Below are 23,333 nucleotides of genomic sequence, written 5' to 3' on the forward strand. Positions count from 1 at the left end.
GGAGGAATGGTACAGGCAAGCTATAAATGCTCCGGAAGTGTGAGAGTATAGTCTTGGTGAGCCATCGAATGTGGAATAAGGTCAGACTGAGCATAGATGTTGCACAGCACCTGGGTTAGCCAGAGCAGTCAAGCCAGAGAGACTGGGGTTAGAGACATACAGACGTTAGCAGGGTTCAAAAAGGATGGTTTTACCAAAGTTTCTGTCCAATGTACATTAAAACTACACACTCACCTCTTTCATCACTTCCTGTTCCAATTCCCGCAGTCTACCTTCTGACAGGCCTACATCACTAACACACCCTGGTCAAAGTCACCCAAATCCAGTGCAACTGGCATCCTGGTTCACTGTCCCTTCTCCTGTCTTCGACCGTTCCTCCACAGCCCGTCTCCATGGCACCACTGTGCGATTCCACATCTGGCCCAACACAACCACAGCTCCTCAAACGGTTCCTTCACCTGCACTTGCATGGTATTCTCTGGTTTGCTTCAGGACTCTAACCTTAGTCCCCTCTTATTCTTCATCGGGTACATGCTTCCAGGAACATCTGCAAGCTTTGAGTCCACTTCCACGTTTACACTGCCAATAGCTAACGCCACCAATACCTCCCAAGATTATACTTTTTGACATCAAGTTCTGTTCGGGCAAGGCACCAAAATAAAGTTAACAGCTTCAACCCACATCCCAGAGATGGTTAGAAAGCTGTATTGAGTGAAGCCTGGCAGCAGGTCATCTGTCGGCGAGATTTCCAAGAGAAGCAACCCCTGTGCACCACATGGTCGTTGTGCCAAATGTGGCCACACATAGGCTTCCCTTGGCTGCCTGTACAGGCCCCAGCAGTGCACTTTCACCATTGCTGCCTATATGAGCCTGCCCCAATATTGTTTATATTACTTTGTACTCACTAGAAAGGACAAAGCAGTCCGCTCGATCGGCAGCCTATTCACCACCTTAAACATCCACTCCCTTCACCACCGGCGTACCATGACCGCAGTGTGTACTGCAGCAACTTGCCTAGGCTTCTTCGACAGCACCTCCCAAACCTGCAACCTTCACCTCCTAGAAGGACAAAGGCAGCAGATGCATGGGAACACCATCACCTCCAAGTCACACACCATCCTGACTTGGACAGATATCTCCATCATTCCTTCGTCGTCGCTGGGTCAAGATCCTGGAACACCCTACCTAACAGCATTGTGGGAGCACCTTCACCACACGGACAGCAGCGGTTCAAGGCGACGGCTCACCACCACCTTCTCAAGAGCAATTAGGGACGGGCAATAAATGCCGGCCTTGCCAGTGAAGCTCACGTCCAGAGAATGAAGTTTTAAAAATCAATTTTCCCTTTAACCAAAGCTTTCTTATCCCTTCCCCCTTCCTTCTCCCCCCACCTACTGCAGTATAAGCAGGACTAGTCGGCAACAATGGGAATCTGCACGATTACAGAACCACTTCTGTAATACAAATAGGTTCTTAGGCACCAAAACCTCCAGCTAAACCTATAATGCAAACCATCCTTCTCTAATTTGACTAATTACTGTTTATTCAAATTAACTACAGATGGGACAAGTTGTGCAGACAAGTGGTGTTCTGAAGCTAATTTCAGTAATGACAAACTTCAGACTTCTGTTATCTTCCTCGGCACAATGTGACATTTAATTAGACATCAGACTTGCTGTGCTGAATTGTTGTCCACCAGGGATTTTAAGTGAAGATGAACATCGGCACTGTGTTCATTAAAACCTCCCAACGCGAGCTGGCTTTGTTAATGGTCCCCTCCCTGCAGGCACCATCTCGCTTTCTCCCTCTTTCAAAACTGCTGTTACCATCCCTTCCTCAAATAAGCCAACCCTTCATTCTTCTATTCACACCAACTAGCCCCACCATTTTAGCCAATATGGTAAATGGTTCCCTCTTTCCAGGCACTGCCCTCCTCCCTTTCATCCCCCCTCCTCAGAAAAAAAGCTACACTTGAGCCCTCCATCCTCACTAATTACTATCCCATCTCTAACCGCCCTTTCCTCTCCAAGGTCCTTCAACATGTTGTCACCTCCCAGATCCGTACCCACTTCTCCCACAACTCCGGGTCTGAATCCCTCCAATCGGGTTTCCACCCTTCTCAGCACTGAAATGGCCCCACCCCAAGGCACAAATGGCAGCCTCTGTGACTGTGACCAGGGTCCACCCTTGACCGCTCTGCAATGTTCCAAACAGTTGACCATAGGAACAGGGTGATTAAATAGACTTGCTGTCCCTTAAAAAGATTTCTGCTTTAATAGGGCACTGTTATATCCATTGTTTGTTAAATATTTTTTGAAAACAAACTATTTTTAATGTGACATCAGTCTTGCCAACACTTGTGCCTCATCTTCCATCCTCGAAGAATTTTTTTTTTTTTTTTAACGCTTGTAATTCACAATTTCATGTGTGAAAAACATCCTCTGAGAATCGCAGCATTTACACACCAGAATGTGACAGATTGTGGGCAACACAGCGATAGTAAGACACCAAAAGCACAACCTCTGAAAAAGGGTAGTTCCCTCCCAGGCTATTTTGTTTCATTTGTTCTTGGGATGTAGGCAACATTGACAAGGCAGTATTTATTGCCCGTCCCTAGTTGCCTTGAGGGCATTAAGAGTCAACCACATACTGGGAACTGGAGTCACATGTAGGCCAGACAGGTTCCCTTCCCTGAAGAACCAGTTGGGTTTTTATTACAATCCAGCAACTTTCATTGGTAATTGTTCTGGTGCTAGCCCACAAATTGGACATATACTTGAAAAGAAAAAAATTGCAGGGCTATGGGGAAAGAGCATGGGGGGGGCGATGGGGAGTGGCACTAATTGGATAACTCTTTCAAAGAGCAGGTACAGGCAAGGTGGGCCGAATAGCTTCCTTCTGTGCTATAAGATTTTTAAAAATCTGGTAATTTCGTTGTAAGTCCAATTTAAGTAGCCATTCTTCATGTGTGAGCCTGGACAGCAGACTATTTCACCGTGGTGTGTACGTCATCTAACCTGATCAGCATATCCTTCTATTCCTTTCTCCCTCATGTTCTTATCTAGCTTCCCCTTAAATGCATTAATGCTATTCACCTCAACTATTCCTTGTGGTAGCAAATTCCACATTCTAACCACTTTCTGGGTAAAGAAGTTTCTCCTGAATTCCTTATTGGATTTATTAGTGACTATCTTATATTTATGGCCCTCTAGTTTTGGATTCCCCCACAAGTGGAAAGAAACATCTACAACTACCCTATCAAACCCCTTCTAATTTTAAAAGACCTCTATTAGGTCATCCCCTGAGCCTTCTCTTTTCTAGATCATTACAATCATGTAACTGATGGACTCCACAATATGCAGTAATATTCCTGGTACTGACTCGGTATAGTTCCCTGCTGATTACATGAGCTACCTCATTGGTTTCTGAAACACCATCATACCCCTCTATACCTGATGTGTATGCACAGCACCAATTAGGACAGAGAGAAACAGGCTGGAGCACACTCACAGGATCCCTGAACTCATTTTCTATTCCTATTCCCCCCCCTCACCCCCGTCAGATCCATCACCATCATCTGTACTGTATTAGGAATCTTCTTTGATGTTGTGTGGAAAAGCAATCTGTTTGAAGTTTGCTGTGGTGCTTTATATCCAAGACAGGAAGATTCTCTGCCCCTGTTTTCTCTCTCCATATTACTACGTATTCGATTTTGCCGAGGCTCATATCAACCCCAAGCCAATAATAGGAACATAGGAAGAGTAGGCCATTCAGCCCCTCGAGCCTGTTCCGCCATTCAATTAGATCACGGCAGATCTGTACCTCAACTCCATTTACCCACCATTGCTCCATATCTCTTGATACTCTTACCCAACTATTGATCTCAGTCTTGAAAGTTTCAGTTGACCCAGCATCCACAGCCAATTGAGGGAGAGAGTTCCAGATTTTTACTACTCTTTCGATGAAGAAGTGCTTCCTGATTTCATTCCTGCACAGCCTAGCTCCAATTTTAAGATTGTGCCTCCTTGTTCTTGATACCCCCACCAGAGGAAATAGCTTCTCTGTATCTACCCTATCAAATCATTTTATAATTTTGAAGGCCTCGATTAGATCACCCCCCAATCTTCTAAACAAGTGAATACAAACCATGTTTATGCAGCCTGGCCTCATAATTTAACCCTTTAAGCAATACTGACACACTTTCACTGTGTCACTCCTGAGAAGCCGAGTGACTTTCCCTCCCTCTATCCACTTATTATTTCCCCCTGTTCTGTAGGGATGCACTTAGTCTCTGCTAAGACTGCTCTCCCCTCAACAGTATGGGCAATTTACCAATACCTGGGCGTGGCAGGTACAGGTCCACTTCCCATCACCTGGTGTGGACAGCATCACCAATTTACTGTGCCACCCAAAATCAACTGCAGGAATGTCATATCTTTAGAAGTACATGATACAAAATACTGGATATCTGACCATTAATTACAGAGAATAAGGAACACTCAGGGGTAATTATAAGACAGTAATCTCTGAGGAGTTCCGATGACTATGTAAAATATAAGGGAAGTGGCTGCAGTTTAAAATCTGATGATTTAAACAATCTATTTTCTATCTTTAGGTGCCATACATTTCTAACACAGGGTCTTTAATTTCAGACTTCCGATGTTTATAGTTTTTTTTCTTTTCATCTTGTGCTGTATGCTGGCTGAAGCATTCCCTATATTTGATACTCAAAGATCAAGAGCTCAGAGTTTCAGACTTGAGTGCTTTACATTGATAATAAAATAAAAAAATAAAAATTGTAATTGCAACCAAAATTACTTTGTCCCTCAGAAGCACAAATATTGCTTCAACCACCAGCTTTACAAATGTTGCGACATTCCATTACGGTCACACGCTCTGCATCAAACATTCTCGTGAACGTGTACAGTGCAGAAAATAGTCACAGTTACACTCAGCATATCAGGCAAAAAACTGCCTGGCCAGGAGAAATGTATCGTGCTTTGTTTCTGGCCAGAGCCAGCCCCACGTTATAAAGGCAGGACCAGCCCCACGTTATAAAGGCAGGACCAGCCCCATGATATAAAGGCAGAATGTCCCCACAATTTCCCCATTTGACAATCTTTTTCCCTCCCTTCCTCCTCTATTTAAAATGCATTATGCATTGACTGATCTTGGTGTGCAGTTCCACAGGCACCAAACGCTCTCAGGTGCCTTATACAGAAGTGGCTATTTTTACTCTTCAAATGTGGGCCAGGAGAGTGAGTGTCTGTGGGGTATTCAACCGTGTGATGCCTCACAGCCAAGCCTGACTGTGCGCTCAAATGATGTTGTGGCCCACACAGGGGGTGGAAACCTTGGCCGAAGTGACCCCTCGTTAGGATTGGCAAGGCTTGTTGTCGCTCCCCGAACTGTTATCCAGCTCACACTGCCTTTAACAGCTGGCCCACTGAGAATTCTAAGGGTCTCACTTACTAGAGACACTAGGGAATATTCTAACTGACATACGATTTGCAGCATTAACAAATGTATTTTTCTAAGACAATTCACTGGAGATTTACTAGAATATATGTACACATTTATATAAACACCTAAACAATTGTACGGCAAACTAATTCCTACCAGCATGGGTTAAAACATCTGCTTTTAACTGCCAACCTAGACTTACACAGCTGCCATTAAGCAGTTAGAAAATAATTAACAAGACGATTAATATAATCAAACTGTCCGATTGCTGCTTAACATGTTACATTTCTTCAGCTCCCTTCCAAGCACCGCAAGGGAAGCCTGCTCTCTATATAAGCAAGTGGAGGATTCTCCAAAATAATCCCTCACTCGTAAAAGAACAGGGAGGCACGATTTAAAAAACCACAATATTCACACTTGGCAACAATAAACCATTGTGGCAAACTGGAGAGATTTTTTTTTTAAAACCCATTGGGGGCTTAAGAAATAATGATTTTAATTTAAATCTAGTTACACTGTATGAAATATTGCAAAAAAAACATGAATTTGACTTTGAATCTGTTGTGTTTTTTAAAATTTAAAACAAATAAAACTCGGGGGGGGGGGGGGGGGGGGAGAGAAAAAACTTCACTTACTCTCCAATAAATGTTTTAAACTGTTTGCTCTTCTGTTCTGACCCTTGAGTCCCAGCTCAGCTTCTGAGGGTCTGCTCAGTGATAGAAGGAGTCGAGGATTGCCAAGTCTGGTTGTATCATCAAAAGACCTCCAACCACCCTTACCAGTCACACAGCCTTTTTTTCCCCCACATCTCAAATATTTTTAGAACTAATAAACAAAAGCATTCAAGAAAAAATTTAACACTTTTTTTTTAATAACTCTGACTTTTCTCCCAGGTGTTGGTTGCAGCCAGTGTCCAGGTGAGTAATCTTTAATTCCTGTGCTCATTGACCTACGTTAGCTCCTGGTCCAGCAACGCCTCAAATTTAAAGTTCTCATCCTTGTGTTCGAATCCCTCCACGTCTCTGTAACCTCCTCCAGCCCGACAACCCTCCCAGATCTCTGCGTTCCTCCAACTCTGGCCTCTTGCGCATCCCCGATTTTCATCGCCCCACCATTGCCTTCCACTGTCCAGATCCTAAGCTCTGGAATTCCTTCTCTGCCTCTCTCTCTCTCCTTTAATACCCTCCTTAAAACCTACCTCTTTGACCCAGTTTTTGATCATCTGCCCTAATAGCTGCTAATGTGGCTCAGTGTCAAATTTTGAGTGATTATGCTCCTGTGAAATGCCATGGGATGTTTTTTACGTTAAATGTGCTACATAAATGCAAGTCATGATGTGGAGATGCCGGTGATGGACTGGGGTTGACAATTGTAAACAATTTTACAACACCAAGTTATAGTCCAGCAATTTTATTTTAAATTCACAAGCTTTCGGAGGCTTCCCCCTTCGTCTCCCTTTCACATCGTTCACCTGACGAAGGGGGAAGCCTCCGAAAGCTTGTGAATTTAAAATAAAATTGCTGGACTATAACTTGGTGTTGTAAAATTGTTTACATAAATGCAAGTTATTGGAGACTACAGGACAATCCCAAGTGATAGAGTAGGGGGAGAGAAAGAGTGAGAGGCAACACTAAGCAATCGACTAGGGGGGGGGAGAGAAAGAGACACTTACTTGAAGGTGAGGATACAGAGGGGTCGGTAGGACTTGTGGCTGCTGTTGTCCCTCATGCTCTTGCCCCAGAAGTCGTTGTGGAAGATGCCCGGGAGCGGGGCGGAGGCTCGCAGGTCCGGGTTATTGACGATCGCCCACACGTCGTCGTGCACCAGCTCTCCGGTCAGCCCGTTGCAGTAAGCGGCGGTGCAAAGAGCCGCGCACAGCCCGTGATACAGGCTAAGGGGAGGCGGCGAGGGGCGAGCGCTCGCAGCCCCGGCCGGGGGCTCCCTGTCCTCCGCTCGCACTCTCATGTCTCGCCGGGTATCGCATCCTTGGCAGCCCGAGGGAGAGAGAGAGAGAGGGAGAGAGGCAGCCGGTCCACACTGCGACTCGCCGGCCAGCCGGAGAACGGTGGCCGCCCACCAACGCAGGCGTTCCGGGCGGGGCCAAGCTCGGCACAGGTTACCGTAACCCACCGAGCAGAGAGACGGGGCCAGAGGAGCAGCGACTCATGCCGCGGCACTGGGAACACAGGGAGAGGGCGGCACTGGGAACACAGGGAACACAGCCAGAGGAGGCACAGGGAACACAGCCAGAGGGCGGCACTGGGAACACAGGGAACACAGCCAGAGGGCGGCACTGGGAACACAGGGAACACAGCCAGAGGAGGCACAGGGAACACAGCCAGAGGGCGGCACTGGGAACACAGGGAACACAGCCAGAGGGCGGCACTGGGAACACAGGGAGAGGGGGCACTGGGAACACAGGGAACACAGCCAGAGGGTGGCACTGGGAACACAGGGAGAGGGGGCACAGGGAACACAGCCAGAGGGTGGCACTGGGAACACAGGGAGAGGAGGCACTGGGAACAGGGAGAAGGAAGGAGGGAGGGGGCACTGGGCACACAGCCAGAGGGGGCACTGGGAACAGGGAGAAGGAGGGAGGGTGCACTGGGCACAGGGAGAAGGAAGGAGGGAGGGGGCACTGGGAACAGGGAGAAGGAAGGAGGGAGGGTGCACTGGGCACACAGCCAGAGGGGGCACATGGAACAGGGATGTGGGTGTCATTTATTGGCCATCCCAAGTGGCTTGCTAGGCTTGAGTCAACCACGTTGGGGTGGGACTGGAGTCACATTTCGGCCGGACTGTGTAAGGACGGCAAGTTTCCTTCCCTAAACGACATTAGTGAACCAGTTGGGATTTTATGATAATCTGACAGCTTCATGGTCACTTTTACTGATACCATCTTTTTATTTCCAGATTTTTATAAACTGAATTTGAATTCTCAAACTGTCATGGTGCGATTTGAACTCACATTCCTGCATTATTAGTCTAGGCCTATGGATTAGTAGTCCAGTAACATAACCATTTCACTAAAAAGTAAAAAGACTTGCATTTATATTGCACTTTTCACAACCTCAGGACATCACAAAGCATTTTACAGCCAATGAAGTACTTTTGAAGTATAGTCGCTGTTGTAATGTAAGAAACGTGGCAGCCAATTTGCACACAGCAAGATCCCACAAACAGCAATGAGATAAATGACCAGATAATCTCTCCTGAGCCAGGGGAAGGAGGAAGTTATCAGTGTCAGTCATGATAGAGCCCTCTGGTGGACAACCACAGCCATTGCATTGTACCAACCCCCCTCCCCCCCCCCATCACTGCAGCCAAGCCAGATGCTGGTCAATACTTGTTCTCTCAGCCAGAGTTTCAACAACAGCGTGCGTCACTAGTGACACAGAATAAACAATAGGGATACACTGATTATTGAAAAGAAACCATCCAGTTGTATCCAGACTGCATCAGTTACAAGCAGTGCAGACGAGAATGGGTGATGTGCACAGGATTACAAGGCAGTTTATTTTCCACTATCCACTGATAACTTTGTGTGTTTTGGTCATGTCAACTTGCTAACTAGTCTCTAACTGTGGTGATGATGATGGAAAATTCAGAGTTGCAATAAGGATGCTGATTCCTGACAGGACTGAGATCCACTAGCTCTACAGGAGCAAGTCTGCCTAGTTTGGAGTAATATACTCAGTCCTTTTTGCAGTACAAACGTCTCCCACGAAAAGGAATGGGATTTTTCCTACATCTATACATCAGTATGGCCACAGAGAGCAAAGTTTTAATGGTCTATGGGCAAAGCACTTCCAGTAGTAACCCTGATTCATCCCACTGAGGGAGTGCTGCACTGTCTTTCGGATGAGACGTTATCCGAGGCCCCGTCTACCCTTTCAGGTGGGTGTAAAAGATCCCATGGCACTATTTCCAGGAAGAACAGGGGAGTTCTCCCAGTGTCCTGGCCAACATTTAACCCTCAACCAACACCTAAAACCGATGGTCTGCTTATAAGGGAAGCTAGATGCACACGAGGGAGAAAGGAATAGAAGGTTTTGCTGATGGGGTTAGATGAAGAAGGGTGGGAGGAGGCTCGTGTGGAGCATAAACACTAGCATGAACCAGTTGGACCGAATGGCCTGTTTCTGTGCTGTACATTCTATGTAATTCCATGTAATGGTCTGGTCATTTATTTCATTGCTATTTGTGGGACCTTGCTGTGCACAAATTGGCTGCTGTGTTTCCTACATTACAGGGACTACACCTCAAAAGTACATCATTGGCTGTAAAGTGCGTTGGGACGTCCTGAGATTATGAAAGACACTATATAAATGCAAGTCATTAGTTCTTTCACTACAAAGTTGACAATGAGCCACCCTGTAAATGAGCAAAAGAAATGTACTTCTGTAACATGAACTCGTGTATGATTTTTCTTCTTCAATTTTTTAAAGGAGATCTAGTCTTCCATTCTGTCTCAGCTGAGGTAATAATAGGTGCACAACAATTGGTTTCAACACAGTTGGGCTGGAGAAAGGAAACTATCCAGTGAGCCTCACTGCACCACACGTGGGCACCATGATTGGACTTGGCTGTGTGGCCTCCTACAGTTGAATAGACGGCCAACAGTCTTTGTCATCGTCTAGATCTGCACATGAAGAGTTGTGGAGGGCTGCTGGTGCCCAAGGGACTGTTGCTAAGGGAGAGTCAGCACTTTTAAGGGATGGGAGTTTTCTACATCCATGAGGTAACGAGTGCAAGGAACGCAGTTCTACGGCAAAGGAATAAAAAAAGAACAGCAAGGTTACATAGGAATAGTGGAGGAAAAAATACAGGGTTACTTTAAACTTGCCTCAAAGCTTGAATGGAGTGGTTGAACATTGTGTAGTACGACTGCAGAAAGATTCTGAGGCCTAGTTTTCTTGCATCAAAAGTGAGCGCACTTTTCTTTCCTCACACAAGGACATATTTAGCACACAGAAGACTAGTGTGCACAGATGAGCTGGTCGTCTGCCCTCTGCCTGACTGGCAAGCGATGCACTCAAGTTCAGTAATTTCTCAACTTCTGTCCTATTTGGCCACCTTTATCTTGGCTCTGTGTCCATGGCATGGAGCCCCCAGCAGCAGTAACTGCACCCCAGCACGAAGGTAATGTATTGCTGAGTGTATGACTACAATATTACACCACAGTAGGAGTCTGACCCAGTTGCAGGGATTGTGCAAGTAGGTCATTATAGAACATTCAAACTGCACCTACATCATAATAACAGGAATGTACATCTTCCAGCGAAGTCAGTCACGCTCGACGTAGCGCAGCAAAGTGCTGGAGAAGAGTCCTCCTGAATGCCAGAAATAGCTGCAGCTCCTACAGCACTTGGCTTCTGCCAGCAAGTTCACTGATGAAAATGAGGAGCTTATGCTGCCTGTATCCTAACTTGCAACAAGTCCCGTTCATCCAATACCCGTGTGCTCGCTGACCTACATTGGCTCCCGGTCCACCAATGCCTTGATTTTAAACTTCTCATTATCATGTTCAAATCCCTCCACGGCCTCGCTCCTCCCTATCTCTGTAACCTCCTCCAGCCCTACAACCCCCCGAGATCTCTATGTTCCTCCAACTCTTGGCGGCCATGATTTCAGCTGTCTAGGTCCTAAGCTCTAGAATTCCTTCCCCAAACCTCTCTACCTTTAAGACTCTGCTTAAAACCTACCTCTTTGACTAAGTGTTTGGTCACCTGTCCTAACGTCTCCTTCTTTGGCTAGGTGGCAATTTTTTGTCTGATTCCCATTAAAGGCGCAATATAAATGCACATTGTTGTTGTTATGCAGTAAGAAATGATAATGGCAGTGGGCTCATCCCTCTGCTTTGTGGCTTGTGTAGATGTCCAGCGAATACAATTTGCATCAGTTGGACAAACAGATTAAGGTTTAATAAATAATACTTGCCTTTACGTAGCACCTTATTTATCGCGATGAAATGTCTCACAACATTTCACACACAATGAGGTGCAGTGGCCGCTGATATGTGGGGACAGACAACAGCCATATTGTGTTAGCAACAGCTCACCAAAAACAGCAAGATAAATAGCCAGTCAACGGTTGAGGGATAAACATTGACCGCGGACATGTCCGTGCTCTTCTTCAAAGTGTCTTGGGTTCATCAATAACATGCACTTTTAAACATAGTAAAATGTCCCAAACAGCCTTACCAGGGTGGGAGAGGGGACAGCGGGACAAAGATCAAGCAAGAGTTAGGGGAGCTTACTGAAGGCATGGTTGACAAGATAGGTTTTGAGGAGACTTTAGAAGGTGGGGGGAGATGAAGCAAGGCAAAGGAGATTAAGAAAAGCATTTCAGAATCGGGGACATGATCACTGAAGGCTTGGCACCAATGGCAAAACATGGTGAAGGGTTGGGGGTGGGGTGCAGAACACAGTGGACTAGAGTTGGATGAGTGGAGGGTGCAGCTCAGGTTACAGGGGGAAGGGAGGTGCAAGGCCATGTAGGGATTTGTAGAGATGAATGGGAACTTTGTGATCACAATGCAGTAGGGGATAAGGAGCCAATGGAGGTCAGTGAGGATAGGGTGATCGGTTAACAGGACATAGTACAGTTCAGGAGCCAAGCAACGGAGTTTTGGTTGAATTGGAGTTTTACAAAGGTGGAGCTAAGGAGGCCAGCGAGGAGAATTTGAGCCTGGAGGTAAGAGAGAATCCAGTTAACCATCGCAACTGTCAGATAGGACCTTGGTTTAATGTCTCATGAAGGACAAATCCGATTTGTAAAAGTAATTCAACAATATTAATCTCTCAGGTGCTAGGTTCTTCACAGATGAACCAGGTTGCTGCGGTACACTGGGGTGATTCAAGATGGCCTCTTGACCCACCAAGTTCAACAACTTTCAGGCCACTTTTATGATATAAATAAGGGAGGTATTGTGAGACCCAGAGAAAGGCAACGGAGACACTTGCAGTTAGTGCCCATTGGCTTTCGGCCAAACCCATCAATAAACCAGAACCGCAGATCATGACCGATGGCTAAATTGACACCAACAATCAATGAGGGAGGATTCGTTTCATTTTTACAGCTTCATTTTCAAGGTGATAGAACATTAATAGAAAACTTTTTGTTACTTTTTTAAAGATAGAAATCCAGTAGAGCTGGTGTTTAGAAGTCAAACACATTGCGTAGAATGTGTAAAGGGACGATGTCCCAAGAGGAGGTGAGCAGTAATGAGAAACAAATAATTCATTTTTATTGAGCCTCGTGCTCATGGTAACAGGAAGTGAAAGCAGCCTCTCAGAGTAAACAGGGAAGTGAAATTACAGCAGGCTTCCCTATTCACTTTCATTACAAGGGCCACAATATTATCTCTGAGCAATCACCTCTATTTTTTTAATATACATAAACTTATCTCATTCCTTGTACACTTTCTATCAAACAGAATAAATGAAAGGCTTGTGACAGCTGGAGGCAGCCCCTCCGAAACTGCAGCAACTTTAGCCATATCTCACTCCTTCAAGGTTTGAATCTTCACAATCAGAACAATTTCCTCAGATTGAATGGCCTGATAAAGGTGTCACAAATCACATGGGGCACATTTTAAAAAATTCATTCTCAGGATGTGTGCGTCATTGGCAAGGTCGGCACTTATTGCCCATTCCCTAATTGCCCTCGATAGCGATTTGATACAACTGAGTGACTTGCTAGGCCACTTCAAAGGACAATTAAGTCAACTACTTTGGTGTGGGACTGGAGTCACATATGGGCTAGACCGGGTAAGGACGGCAGGTTTCTTTCCCTAAAGGACATTAATGAACCAGTTGGGTTTTTCGACAATCCGACAGCTTCATGGTCACTTTTACTGATACCAGCTTTTTATTTCGAAATTGTTTAAACTGAATTCATATTCTCAAAATGCCATGGTGGGATTTTGCACTCACGTGCCCTGGATTAGTCGTCCAGTAACATAACCACTGCACTATTGTACCCTGCCTTCTTTAATAACCCCTTGACCTTTGGAAGCCATTTTGACTTCTCGTTCCAACGCTATGAACGGAGTGGATATATTGACAGCTTTCCCAAACGCCTGAAGGAGCTGCTTCATGTGTCCCGGATGGGTTTAGTGTGGTACCCGTTGGAGCACCAGATTCACTTTGCTGGATAGCTGCATCCGAAGCACACAGGCAGGACAGCACATACTGTAATGATGATCTGTATCCCTGTTGGTACCTGAACAAAGTTTGATCGAGTAATTTTTATCCACTTCCATGGCCTGCCGCCCCACTCCACCCCCCATGTAGGGTCGCCAACTCGGGCTGGACGTATTCCTCGAGGGTTCATCACATGACCTCCAGCCGCCCCGCCCCCACGCTCCCACCATTGGTTACCCGATACGTCCATCCTCACGGTGCACCGCCTTCCCACACCAATTGGAAAGCAAACAGACTCTTTTGTTACCTGATTGGACAATTCTTGACTGTCAGTCAAACAGCCTTCCCCCACCCCCGCATCGCTAATATTTTATAACTAATAAATGAAAGTGTTCAATGAAAATGAAAGAAACACACAATTTTGTTTAATGCCCCTATGATTTTTCTCCTGGGTTTGCTCGCAGCAGTGTCCAGAAGATTAATCTTTAATTTCTGGAGACTCCAGGACAATCCTGGAGAGTTTGCAGCCCTACCCGCCCACTCCACGATCCCCTTGTGGTGCCCACTTCCACCCACCTGGAGGCAGGTACACGTCATCCAACTCAGCATATCAGCCTCCGTTACTAGGCCAGTCCCGACAGGGCGTAGTGATTCTCCGAGCTCCAGGAAAAGGCAACCGGCTCCCTGTTGTTTCCCAGTGGGTTCCACCAGAGATACTGAAGACAGAAAAAATTCAGGGCCATCCTTTAGGGTGATAAAAAGGAAAAAAACAAACTGTGAATAATGCAGATTTGATATAAAAGCAAAAATGCTGGAATTGCACAACAGGGACCATCACCATCTGTAACAAGAAAGGACATATTAATGCTTTAGATGGAACCTTTGTTAGCACGATATTGAAAAAGCCTTTGATTCTTCTCCCTGTAGTTGCTACTGACAATGTGGCCATAATCTCCTAAAGATTTGGCCTTGAGAACACACACACATCCTTCAGCTCGCACAGTTTCTTTCAGAGCCTGGAGCAGTTGAGACACGTGTGCTCAATGTTGCCACGAGGCATATTTAGCATATTGGTACAATACACTGCATATAAGCATTAACTTGGGAGAGAGAAACAGACTCCACTTCATATTCTTGTCTCCCTGACTACTCATTCTTTGATGCTGTGCCTTCCCCTTCACTCTGCCAGCTGCCTGATGTTAAAAGAAAAAGAAAGGAAAGGACTTGATTTATATACTTGATTTATATAAGGCCTTACACAACCTTACGATGCCCCAAAGCACTTCACAGCCAATGAAGTACTTTTTGACGTGTAGTCACTGTTGTAATGCAGGAAACACGGCAGCCAATGTGCGCACAGCAAGATCCCACAAACAGCAATGAGATAACAACCAGATAATCTGTTTTTGTGATGTTGGTTGAGGGATAAATATTGGCCAGGACACCGGGGAGAATTCCCCCGCCCTTCTTCGAATAGTGCAATGGGATCATTCATGTCCACCTGAGAGGGCAGGCAGGGCCTCGGTTTAACATTTCATCTGAAAGACAGCACCTCTGACAGTGCAGCGCTCCCTCAATACTGCACTGGAGTGTCAGCCTGGGTTTTGTGCTCAAGTCTCTGGAGGGGGACTTTAAACCATGATCTTCTGACTCAGAAGCAAGAGTGCTGCTAATGAGCCACGGCTGACACTTGGGATGATGTTTTGCCCCTCTCTCCCCTCCCTCTACTTGCCCAATGATCAGATTAATCATATTCTTTGCCTTGGTCAAGTCTCGCTGTCTGAACATCCCAGACCATGACCTGCAACTTGTCCTTTGCAACCATCAGTCCACTTGAATTTCCCGCGACTAATGGGCTGGCTCTGTATAGTGAAGGAAATTTGAATAGACTGAGTTAACTGGATATAAAAGACAAGTACAGCACCCACTGGGAAGTTCAGTGAGCCAGTCCTGACCGGGATAACGACAATCATTTTGGATTGGGGGGTATTGTACCCCAATATTAACACTGCTGCCCCTCATTTTGGATTGGGGGGTATTGCACCCTAATATTAACACTGCTGCCCCTCATTTTGGATTGGGGGGTATTGTACCCCAATATTAACACTTCTGCCCCTCATTTTGGATTGGGGGGTATTGCACCCTAATATTAACACTGCTGCCCCTCATTTTGGATTGGGGATATTGCACCCTAATATTAACACTGCTGCCCCTTGTTTTAGATTGTTGGGTATTGCACCCCAATATTAACACTGCTCCCCCTTGTTTTAGATTGGGGGGTATTGCACCCTAATATTCCCCCTTCTCCCCCAAATCAGCACCTAGGAAAGACTTTACAAAAACTACACTGAAGTCAACTCTTCAACATTGCGTAATGCTCATCACCTCAGGTTGCTCCCACTGCTACCAGTGACAGACCTGCAGCCACCAGTACTTGATCCTAGTCTCCTGCAGCTCAAAGTGCTTCCTCCAAACACAACCCAAGTTTAGAAGGGCAAAATTTAGAATCCTACTCCTGGCTGTTTTTCTACAGTTGAACTGGGTGCGGCACGAAACTGATCAAGTGCCCACTTTTAGATTTAATGAAATCCTCATGACAGCTGTGTGTATTTGTCCCAGCAGTTTGTGCTTTTTATGGATGGCTCTGTGAGGAGAGATTGGAGTAGATTTTGACTTTGTGCGATAGTGTAAAACGGGTGATAGCTATCACCCATTTTACACTATCACACAAAGTCCAAGATCCACCCCATTCACTTCAGAAAGGCTGTTCCAATTATTATCTAGTGCTCTATGTGTACGGATTCATCACCCGCTGTCCTGCTTTGCGCTTTGACTCTTCATTAACACGCAAGGGATCCCTTCTGTTTCCATTAACAGTTCCTATGATTAAGTATATGGCAAGGCAAACAAATATGTCCAGCGTTATCACGTCAGGATGTTCCTCCATCATCACTTTGCTGCAAGTCCTTCCATCATTCTCTGTCAATGCAGAGTATTGGAAATCGAATCTGCAAAGAAAGAAAAAAAATGAAATATCAATTCAGGATTTGAGAAGTGAAAAGCTGACACTGTTTTCAATGCAGGACACATAACTGTGGAGCATTATAAGGTTATTTATCATCCCTCGCCCCCAGCAGTCATTAGATACAACTCAACACTGCAGTAATATATTTCATGACATTACCCTTCTGTATTCACCAATTGAATTTTCCAAAGCACAATGTCCTGGTGTCCTGTTACTCCATGGATACCAAGTGATTCGACAAAAGATATTACATATATTAGTAATGATTTTTTAAAAACTTTGCCTTTAACACGTGGGGTTGTCAATTCGTTGATTTTAGAACCCAAGTCTTCACCCAGGAATTATACACATGCACTTTGAGCAGAGAGGATGGATTGGAATCAGGAGCAGGAAACCAGGCCAATTTTCCTCTCCCTAACCCGGGGGCACTGAGGCCATTTGCTAGTGACCTTACTGCCATCCCAGCTAACAGCTGAATTTAACTTTTAAAACAAACATTTTAGAAAATGTTTTTTTATAAAACAACTGGCAGATGGTTAGCAGCAGTCACCAACAACACCAATTAAAGGGATGAGGGACTTCAGTTACGTGGAGAGACTAGAGAAGCTGGAACTGTTCTCCTTAAAGCAGAGACGGGGAGATTTAATAAAGGGGTTCAAAGTCATGAAGGATTGTGATAGAGTAAATAGGGAGAAACTGTTTCCACTGGTGGGAGGGTTGGTAACCAGAGGACAGGGATTTAAGATAATTGGCAAAAGAACCAGAGTGGAGATGAGAATTTCTTTTGCACAGCAGATGTTTATGATCTGGAAAGCACTGCCTGAAAGGGAGGTGGAAGCAGATTTAATAGTAACTTCCAAAAGGGAATTGGATAAATGCTTAAAAAGGAAAAATTTGCAGGGATATGGGGAGAAAGCAGGGGAGTGGGACTAATTGGATACCTCTTTCAAAGAGCTGGCACAGGTATGATGGTCCAAATGCATTTAAGAGGAAACTAGATAAGTACATGAGGGAGAAAGAAATAGAAGGATATGTTAGGGTGAGACGAAGGTAAGAAGAGGCTCGTATGGCCTGTTGGGCCAAATGGCCTGATTTGTGCTGTAAATTCTATGTAACATATAATGCCCCTTTTCTGGTACACTAGGGTATATTCATCTCCAGATTTGCTTTCAGTAAATATGTTTGGATTGCCCCTTTAATAATGTGCCTCAGCTGCCCTGATATAGTTATCCCCTGACAGTGCTCTTCACCGATTCCCTCCCGCTCACTGCGCCAATCTTTTGTCACCTCAGCTGCTTTCATTCTTGGTTACACGTCTCACCATAAATAAAGTCGAGAGGAACAAATGTCTTGAGTTTTGACAAATCACTTGCAAGGCATGAATGGATTTCATTTCCTCTTTAATGATTTCCTCCAGATTCCAACATTCCTGGAACTGCATTGCAGCAATTTTCAGCTTTGCTTGCTTTCCATTTGTCTACACATGGGTGCCTTTTTTTTTACATCTTGGAAATACAAAAATAACCCTCCTCCTTCCCCCAAATAATTAAATAGAAGGATAAGGATTAAAGTTAACATGCAGTTTGAATAAAACACATCCACTCTTGATTAGGACTAAGAATTGCTTTCATTTCTGATCTCTGAAAGCACTTGCAAAGTCAGTTTGGCATCGACTGCACAGTGGAATTGCTGCAAACTGTTTAAGATGTTGCACAGTCATCCAAAGCAGCTGATTAGGATGACACAAGATCTTTCATTAACCATCAGAGAGCTGAGGCTTTCATTCCCACTTTCTGGAGTTATATTTAAAGTGGGTCACAGAGGCGCAGAGTCTTTCAAATGGTGCTACGAAGCAGCTGTTGTGGTGTCTTGTAGGATACCTTATTTCAATAAATCTTTGCTTACATGACATCACTTAATGTGATGGCGCAAATACACATTTCACAGAAATACAGTGTCCTATGAGACTTGATGGCAGATGTTTCACTCGACGAGACCATCTGGGCAGCTAAATTATCAGCATCTCCAGAACATGTCCTGGCCACTTAATAGCAGCAGCACCAACTTCCCAATAAAAAGACTTGCATTTATACATCATCTTTGATGACCTCAGGACGTCCCAACGCGCTTTACAGCCAATGAAGTACTTTTGAAGTGTAGTCACTATTGTAATGTAGGAAACACGGCAGCCAATTTGTGCACAGTGAGGTCCTACAAATAACAATGTGATAATGACAAAATCATCTGTTTTTAGATGTTGGTTGATGGATAAATATTGGCCAGGACACCAGGGAGAACTCCCATGCTCTTCTTTGAATAGTACCATGGGATCTTTTACGTCCATGGGATCTTTTACAATCATATGCTATTGATGCTCACCCTGGGCACGAGTCTCAATTGGGAGTCTATTGAAAAGTAGAAAATTCTATCTGGGAAGAGAGGAGGTAAAAAAAAAAGGAGATTGTCTATCTCATCCAGCTAAAAGTGTGCCTTGCACTAGCAGAACAGTGAAAGTGTGACGGGCCAGTTGAGGAGAACCAGACTGAAGTGGAACTGAAGATATGTCAATAATCACACTCTCCACAACCCACAAAGGGATAGCATTTAGTCTTTCCACAAACGTAAAAGCAATTGCACATGTTTTATAGAACCTCCTCATCTCTCTCTTTGATCATAGTCTTCTAAGCTTTCCTCTTTTTTTCTCCCTAAACTCCAAATGCACTATCCTATACAGACTTCCCGATCCTCACCGTGCTGTATTTAGGACTCATTGCACTGTATCCTACGCTAACTCATTCTTTCCAAGCTGAAAACTGTGGAATGTTTTTCCTTCCATAGAATTCCCTTTGCCCGACAAGCTAAAGACTCTTAGAATCCAGGTGTGGCATCACAAAGCCACTATTTCTGATCATACTCTTTGTAACCTTGGTGTTGGCTATTCACCTTAATTTTGCACAGCAATGCCCTCAGTACTGCACTGGGCGTGTCAGCCTGGATTTTGTGCTCAAGTCCGTGGTGTGGGATTTGAATTTACAACCTTCTGACTCAGAGTAGAGAGTGCTACCACTGAGCCATGGCTAACACACAAAATTTGTCAACTGTTCCCTTCTAATTTACTTCTGGAACAGTTCAAACCTCAGGAAGAACAATGCATTCAGAAATTTCTTTTAAATGGTACAATTTAATATTACCCTCAGTCGATAATCTGAAAAATAGATCAAGTAATAATTTTAGTATCTGGGATAGCACTGTGTGCAGTGATGTAATGCTTATTTACATCCATTTTGATTTTTGTTGGACCTGATCAGAAATTAATTGAGGTTTTTTTTAATTCATTCATGGCATGTGGGCGTCGTTGGCAAGGCCAGCATTTATTGCCCATCCCTAATTGCTCTTGAGTTGGTGGTGAGCCGCCTTGAACCGCTGCAGTCTATGTGGTGAAGGTACTCCCACAGTGCTGTTAGGAAGGGAGTTCCAGGATTTTGACCCAGCGACGATGAAGGAATGGCGATATATTTCCAAGTCGGGGTGGTGTGTGACTTGGAGGGGAACGTGCAGGTGGTGTTGTTCCCATGTGCCTGCTGCCCTCGTCCTTCTAGGTGGTTGAGATTACTGATTTGGGAGGTGCTGTCAAAGAAGCCTTGGCGAGTTGCTGCAGTGCATCCTGTGGATGGTACACACTGCAACCACGGTGCGCCGGTGGTGGAGGGAGTGAATGTTTAGGTTGGTGGATGGGGTGCCAATCAAGCAGGCTGCTTTGTCCTGCATGGTGTCCAGCTTCTTGAGTGTTGTTGGAGCTGCACTCATCCAGGCAAGTGGAGAATATTACATCACACTCCTGACTTGTGCCTTGTAGATGGTGGAAAGGCTTTGGGGAGTCAGGAGGTGAATCATTCGCCGCAGAATACCCAGCCTCTGACCTGCTCTTGTAGCCACAGTATTTATGTGGCTGGTCCAGTTAAGCTTCTGGTCGATGGAGACCCCCAGGATGTTGATGGTGGGGGATTCAGCGATGGTAATGCCGTTAAATGTCAAGGGGAGGTGGCTAGACTCTTTCTTATTGGAGATGGTCATCGTCTGGCACTTCTCTAGCGCAAATGTTACTTGCCATTTATCAGCCCAAGCCTGGATGTTGTCCAGGTCTTGCTGCATATGGGCTACCATCTTCCTTTGTGCTAGGTATGACTCCAGCCACTGGAGAGTTTTCCCCCTGATTCCCATTGACTTCAATTTTACTAGGGCTCCTTGATGCTACACTCGGTCAAATGCTGCCTTGATGTCAAGGGCAGTCACTCTCACCTCACCTCTGGAATTCAGCTCTTTCGTCCACGTTTGGACCAAGGCTACAATGAGATCTGGAGCCGAGTGGTCCTGGCGGAACCCAAATTGAGCATCGGTGAGCAGGTTATTATTGAGTAAGTGCCACTTGGTAGCACTGTTGACGACACCTTCCATCACTTTGCTAATGATTGAGAGTAGACTGATGAGGTAATAATTGACCGGATTTGATTTGTCCTACTTTTTGTGGACAGGACGTACCTGGGCAATTTTCCACTTTGCCAGTATTGTAGCTGCACTAGAACAGCTTGCCTAGAGGAATGGCTAGTTCTGGAGCACATGTCTTCAGCACTATAGTCGGGATGTTGTCAGCTGTATCCAGTGCAATCAGTAAACTCAGGTTTAACGGTGATACACCAAGTCTCATACCAGCTGCATACCAACTTGCCAAGGCTTCTTCAGCAACACCTCCCAAACCCAAGACCTCTACCACCTAGAAGGACAAGGGCAGTGGGCACATGGGAACAACACCACCTGCACATTCCCCTCCAAGTCACACACCATCCCGACTTGGCAATATATCACCGTTCCTTCATCGTCGCTGGGTCAAAATCCTGGAACTCCCTTCCTAACAGCACCTTCACCACAAGGGCTTTTTTAAAAAATTCGTTCATGTGCAGTCCGGACTGCAGCGGGTCAAGGCAGCGGCGGCTCACCACCACCTTCTCAGGGGCAATTAGGGGTGGGCAATAAATGCTGGCCTTGCCAGTGACGCCCATATCCCATGAATGCATAAAAAAACTGCATTGTTTGCATTAACTCTTTGAGAAAATGTGCTGATATGCTCTGTTAGGCAGTGGTGGAACAGTATTTGCTTGCCCTTCTCAGATGGGCCACTAAAGAGGTGCCATACAGAGAGGCCAGGTACTCCCATCAAAGAGTGACAGGGTGGCATAATTTAGATGAGCCACCAAAAAAAGTGAGACACACACACGCACACACAAGAGAGAAAGACACAGAGTGCACGTGTGCAAGAGAGATATTTCTGGTAACCTATGCATGTTACACAACTGTCCTACCAAGTATGGCACTGGCACAGGATTGGGAGAAAGGTGCCCATCTGCCTGCCATTTCAGCTTACTGCAAGGAATTCATAATCACATTAAAAAACTTATGAATCACAACAACTTCTCTTTGTCAGATGCACCCTTCGAGACAGCAAGACATTGATAAAACCTTGAAAGGATAACTGTGCTTTGTCAACGTCTCAGTGCCCAATGATGACTATGAAACTGAATTCATGGCTTTGTCAATTTCTCTTTATCCTAGTCATCGTTTGTGGTACTGAGGCATGGGCATTGGAGGTGGAACGTAAATGAAAGACACTCGGTTCAGAAATGATGTTCTGGCAGAAAGTATTGGGTATAAACAGACTGCAAGGGCCGATTAGGGACATCAGATATCAATATGGAAATGTCTATGGTTGACATGGTTAAGGCAAGAAAGCAACAATAATTTGGGCACATTCAACCAATGACTACAGATTTTTACCAGAGTTGAAAAATTGGAAGTTTTGACCTCATCGAGGGCTTTATGTGAGGCAGCCAGTTGTATTGTACTGAAACAAGCCCTGGAATCAAAGGTGGTGATGGAGACATAGAGTTGGATGTCTTTGGCGTAAATGTAGTGCTTGATCTCATGCCTGCAGATGTCATCAAGGGGACAGCATGGAGATGAGGGCTAGAACTCATAGGATGGAGCTCTGAGGCACATTGAACATGACCAAGCAGGTTTTGGAGCACAGGTTATTTGAGGAGGTACTGTGGCTGAATTGGAACAAGGAGAATGAAATTAAAAGAGCAATGCCTTGTAGGTGAAGGAGAATGATTTGGTCAACAATTTTGAAGGCAGCAAAGAGGATCTTGAAATCAATCCTGAATAGGAGAAGCAACTTGATATACGTGCAGCTTGGTTTGCCACTTCTCCAGTTGGTTTTGCTGCGATCCTGTGAATGTCAATCACTTTACCAGTGATTGACATTGGTCATAAACAAATTACGTGGTAAAGACAACACTGACGTGAGTGGCAGCAACAAATGATGCCTCCAGACAGTGTCAACATTGCACCAGTAGACCTGCCTCATTGTGTAAAGGAAAGGCCTTGGCACAACTATGAAGAACAGGGCATTCCCCACCAGTTCCTGGAGTGAGCCATTTATAATTTTCGACACTTACAATTATGCTCATAAAATGACCTTTCCATTTATCTGCCATAATCGACTGGGTGGAGTTTCCTTCAAGCTAAAAATGCACAAACAAGCTAGGTTAAATTTATTTTTGAATAGTGTAATGGAACAATAAGACACTGCAACGGCCTGAAAAACAGAACCGCCTGCGATCCCCACTTTGGACATGCGAGAT

At 45.1% G+C, this 23,333-nt stretch overlaps 1 protein-coding gene across 1 annotated transcript in view; it reads right to left on the bottom strand.

Moving 5' to 3' along the window:
- tmtc1 (transmembrane O-mannosyltransferase targeting cadherins 1) overlaps positions 1–7,588 on the bottom strand; it is a 152,663-nt gene extending 145,075 nt beyond the window's left edge. The window contains exon 1 of the mRNA XM_067999888.1: positions 7,136–7,588. Within this exon, the coding sequence (XP_067855989.1) occupies positions 7,136–7,428 (293 nt within the window). The 5' untranslated portion in view covers positions 7,429–7,588. The remainder of the gene's footprint in view (positions 1–7,135) is intronic.
- Between the last annotated feature and the right edge of the window lie 15,745 nt (positions 7,589–23,333).

Source organism: Heptranchias perlo, chromosome 18, assembly GCF_035084215.1.
Source record: "Heptranchias perlo isolate sHepPer1 chromosome 18, sHepPer1.hap1, whole genome shotgun sequence".
Taxonomy (NCBI): domain Eukaryota; kingdom Metazoa; phylum Chordata; class Chondrichthyes; order Hexanchiformes; family Hexanchidae; genus Heptranchias; species Heptranchias perlo.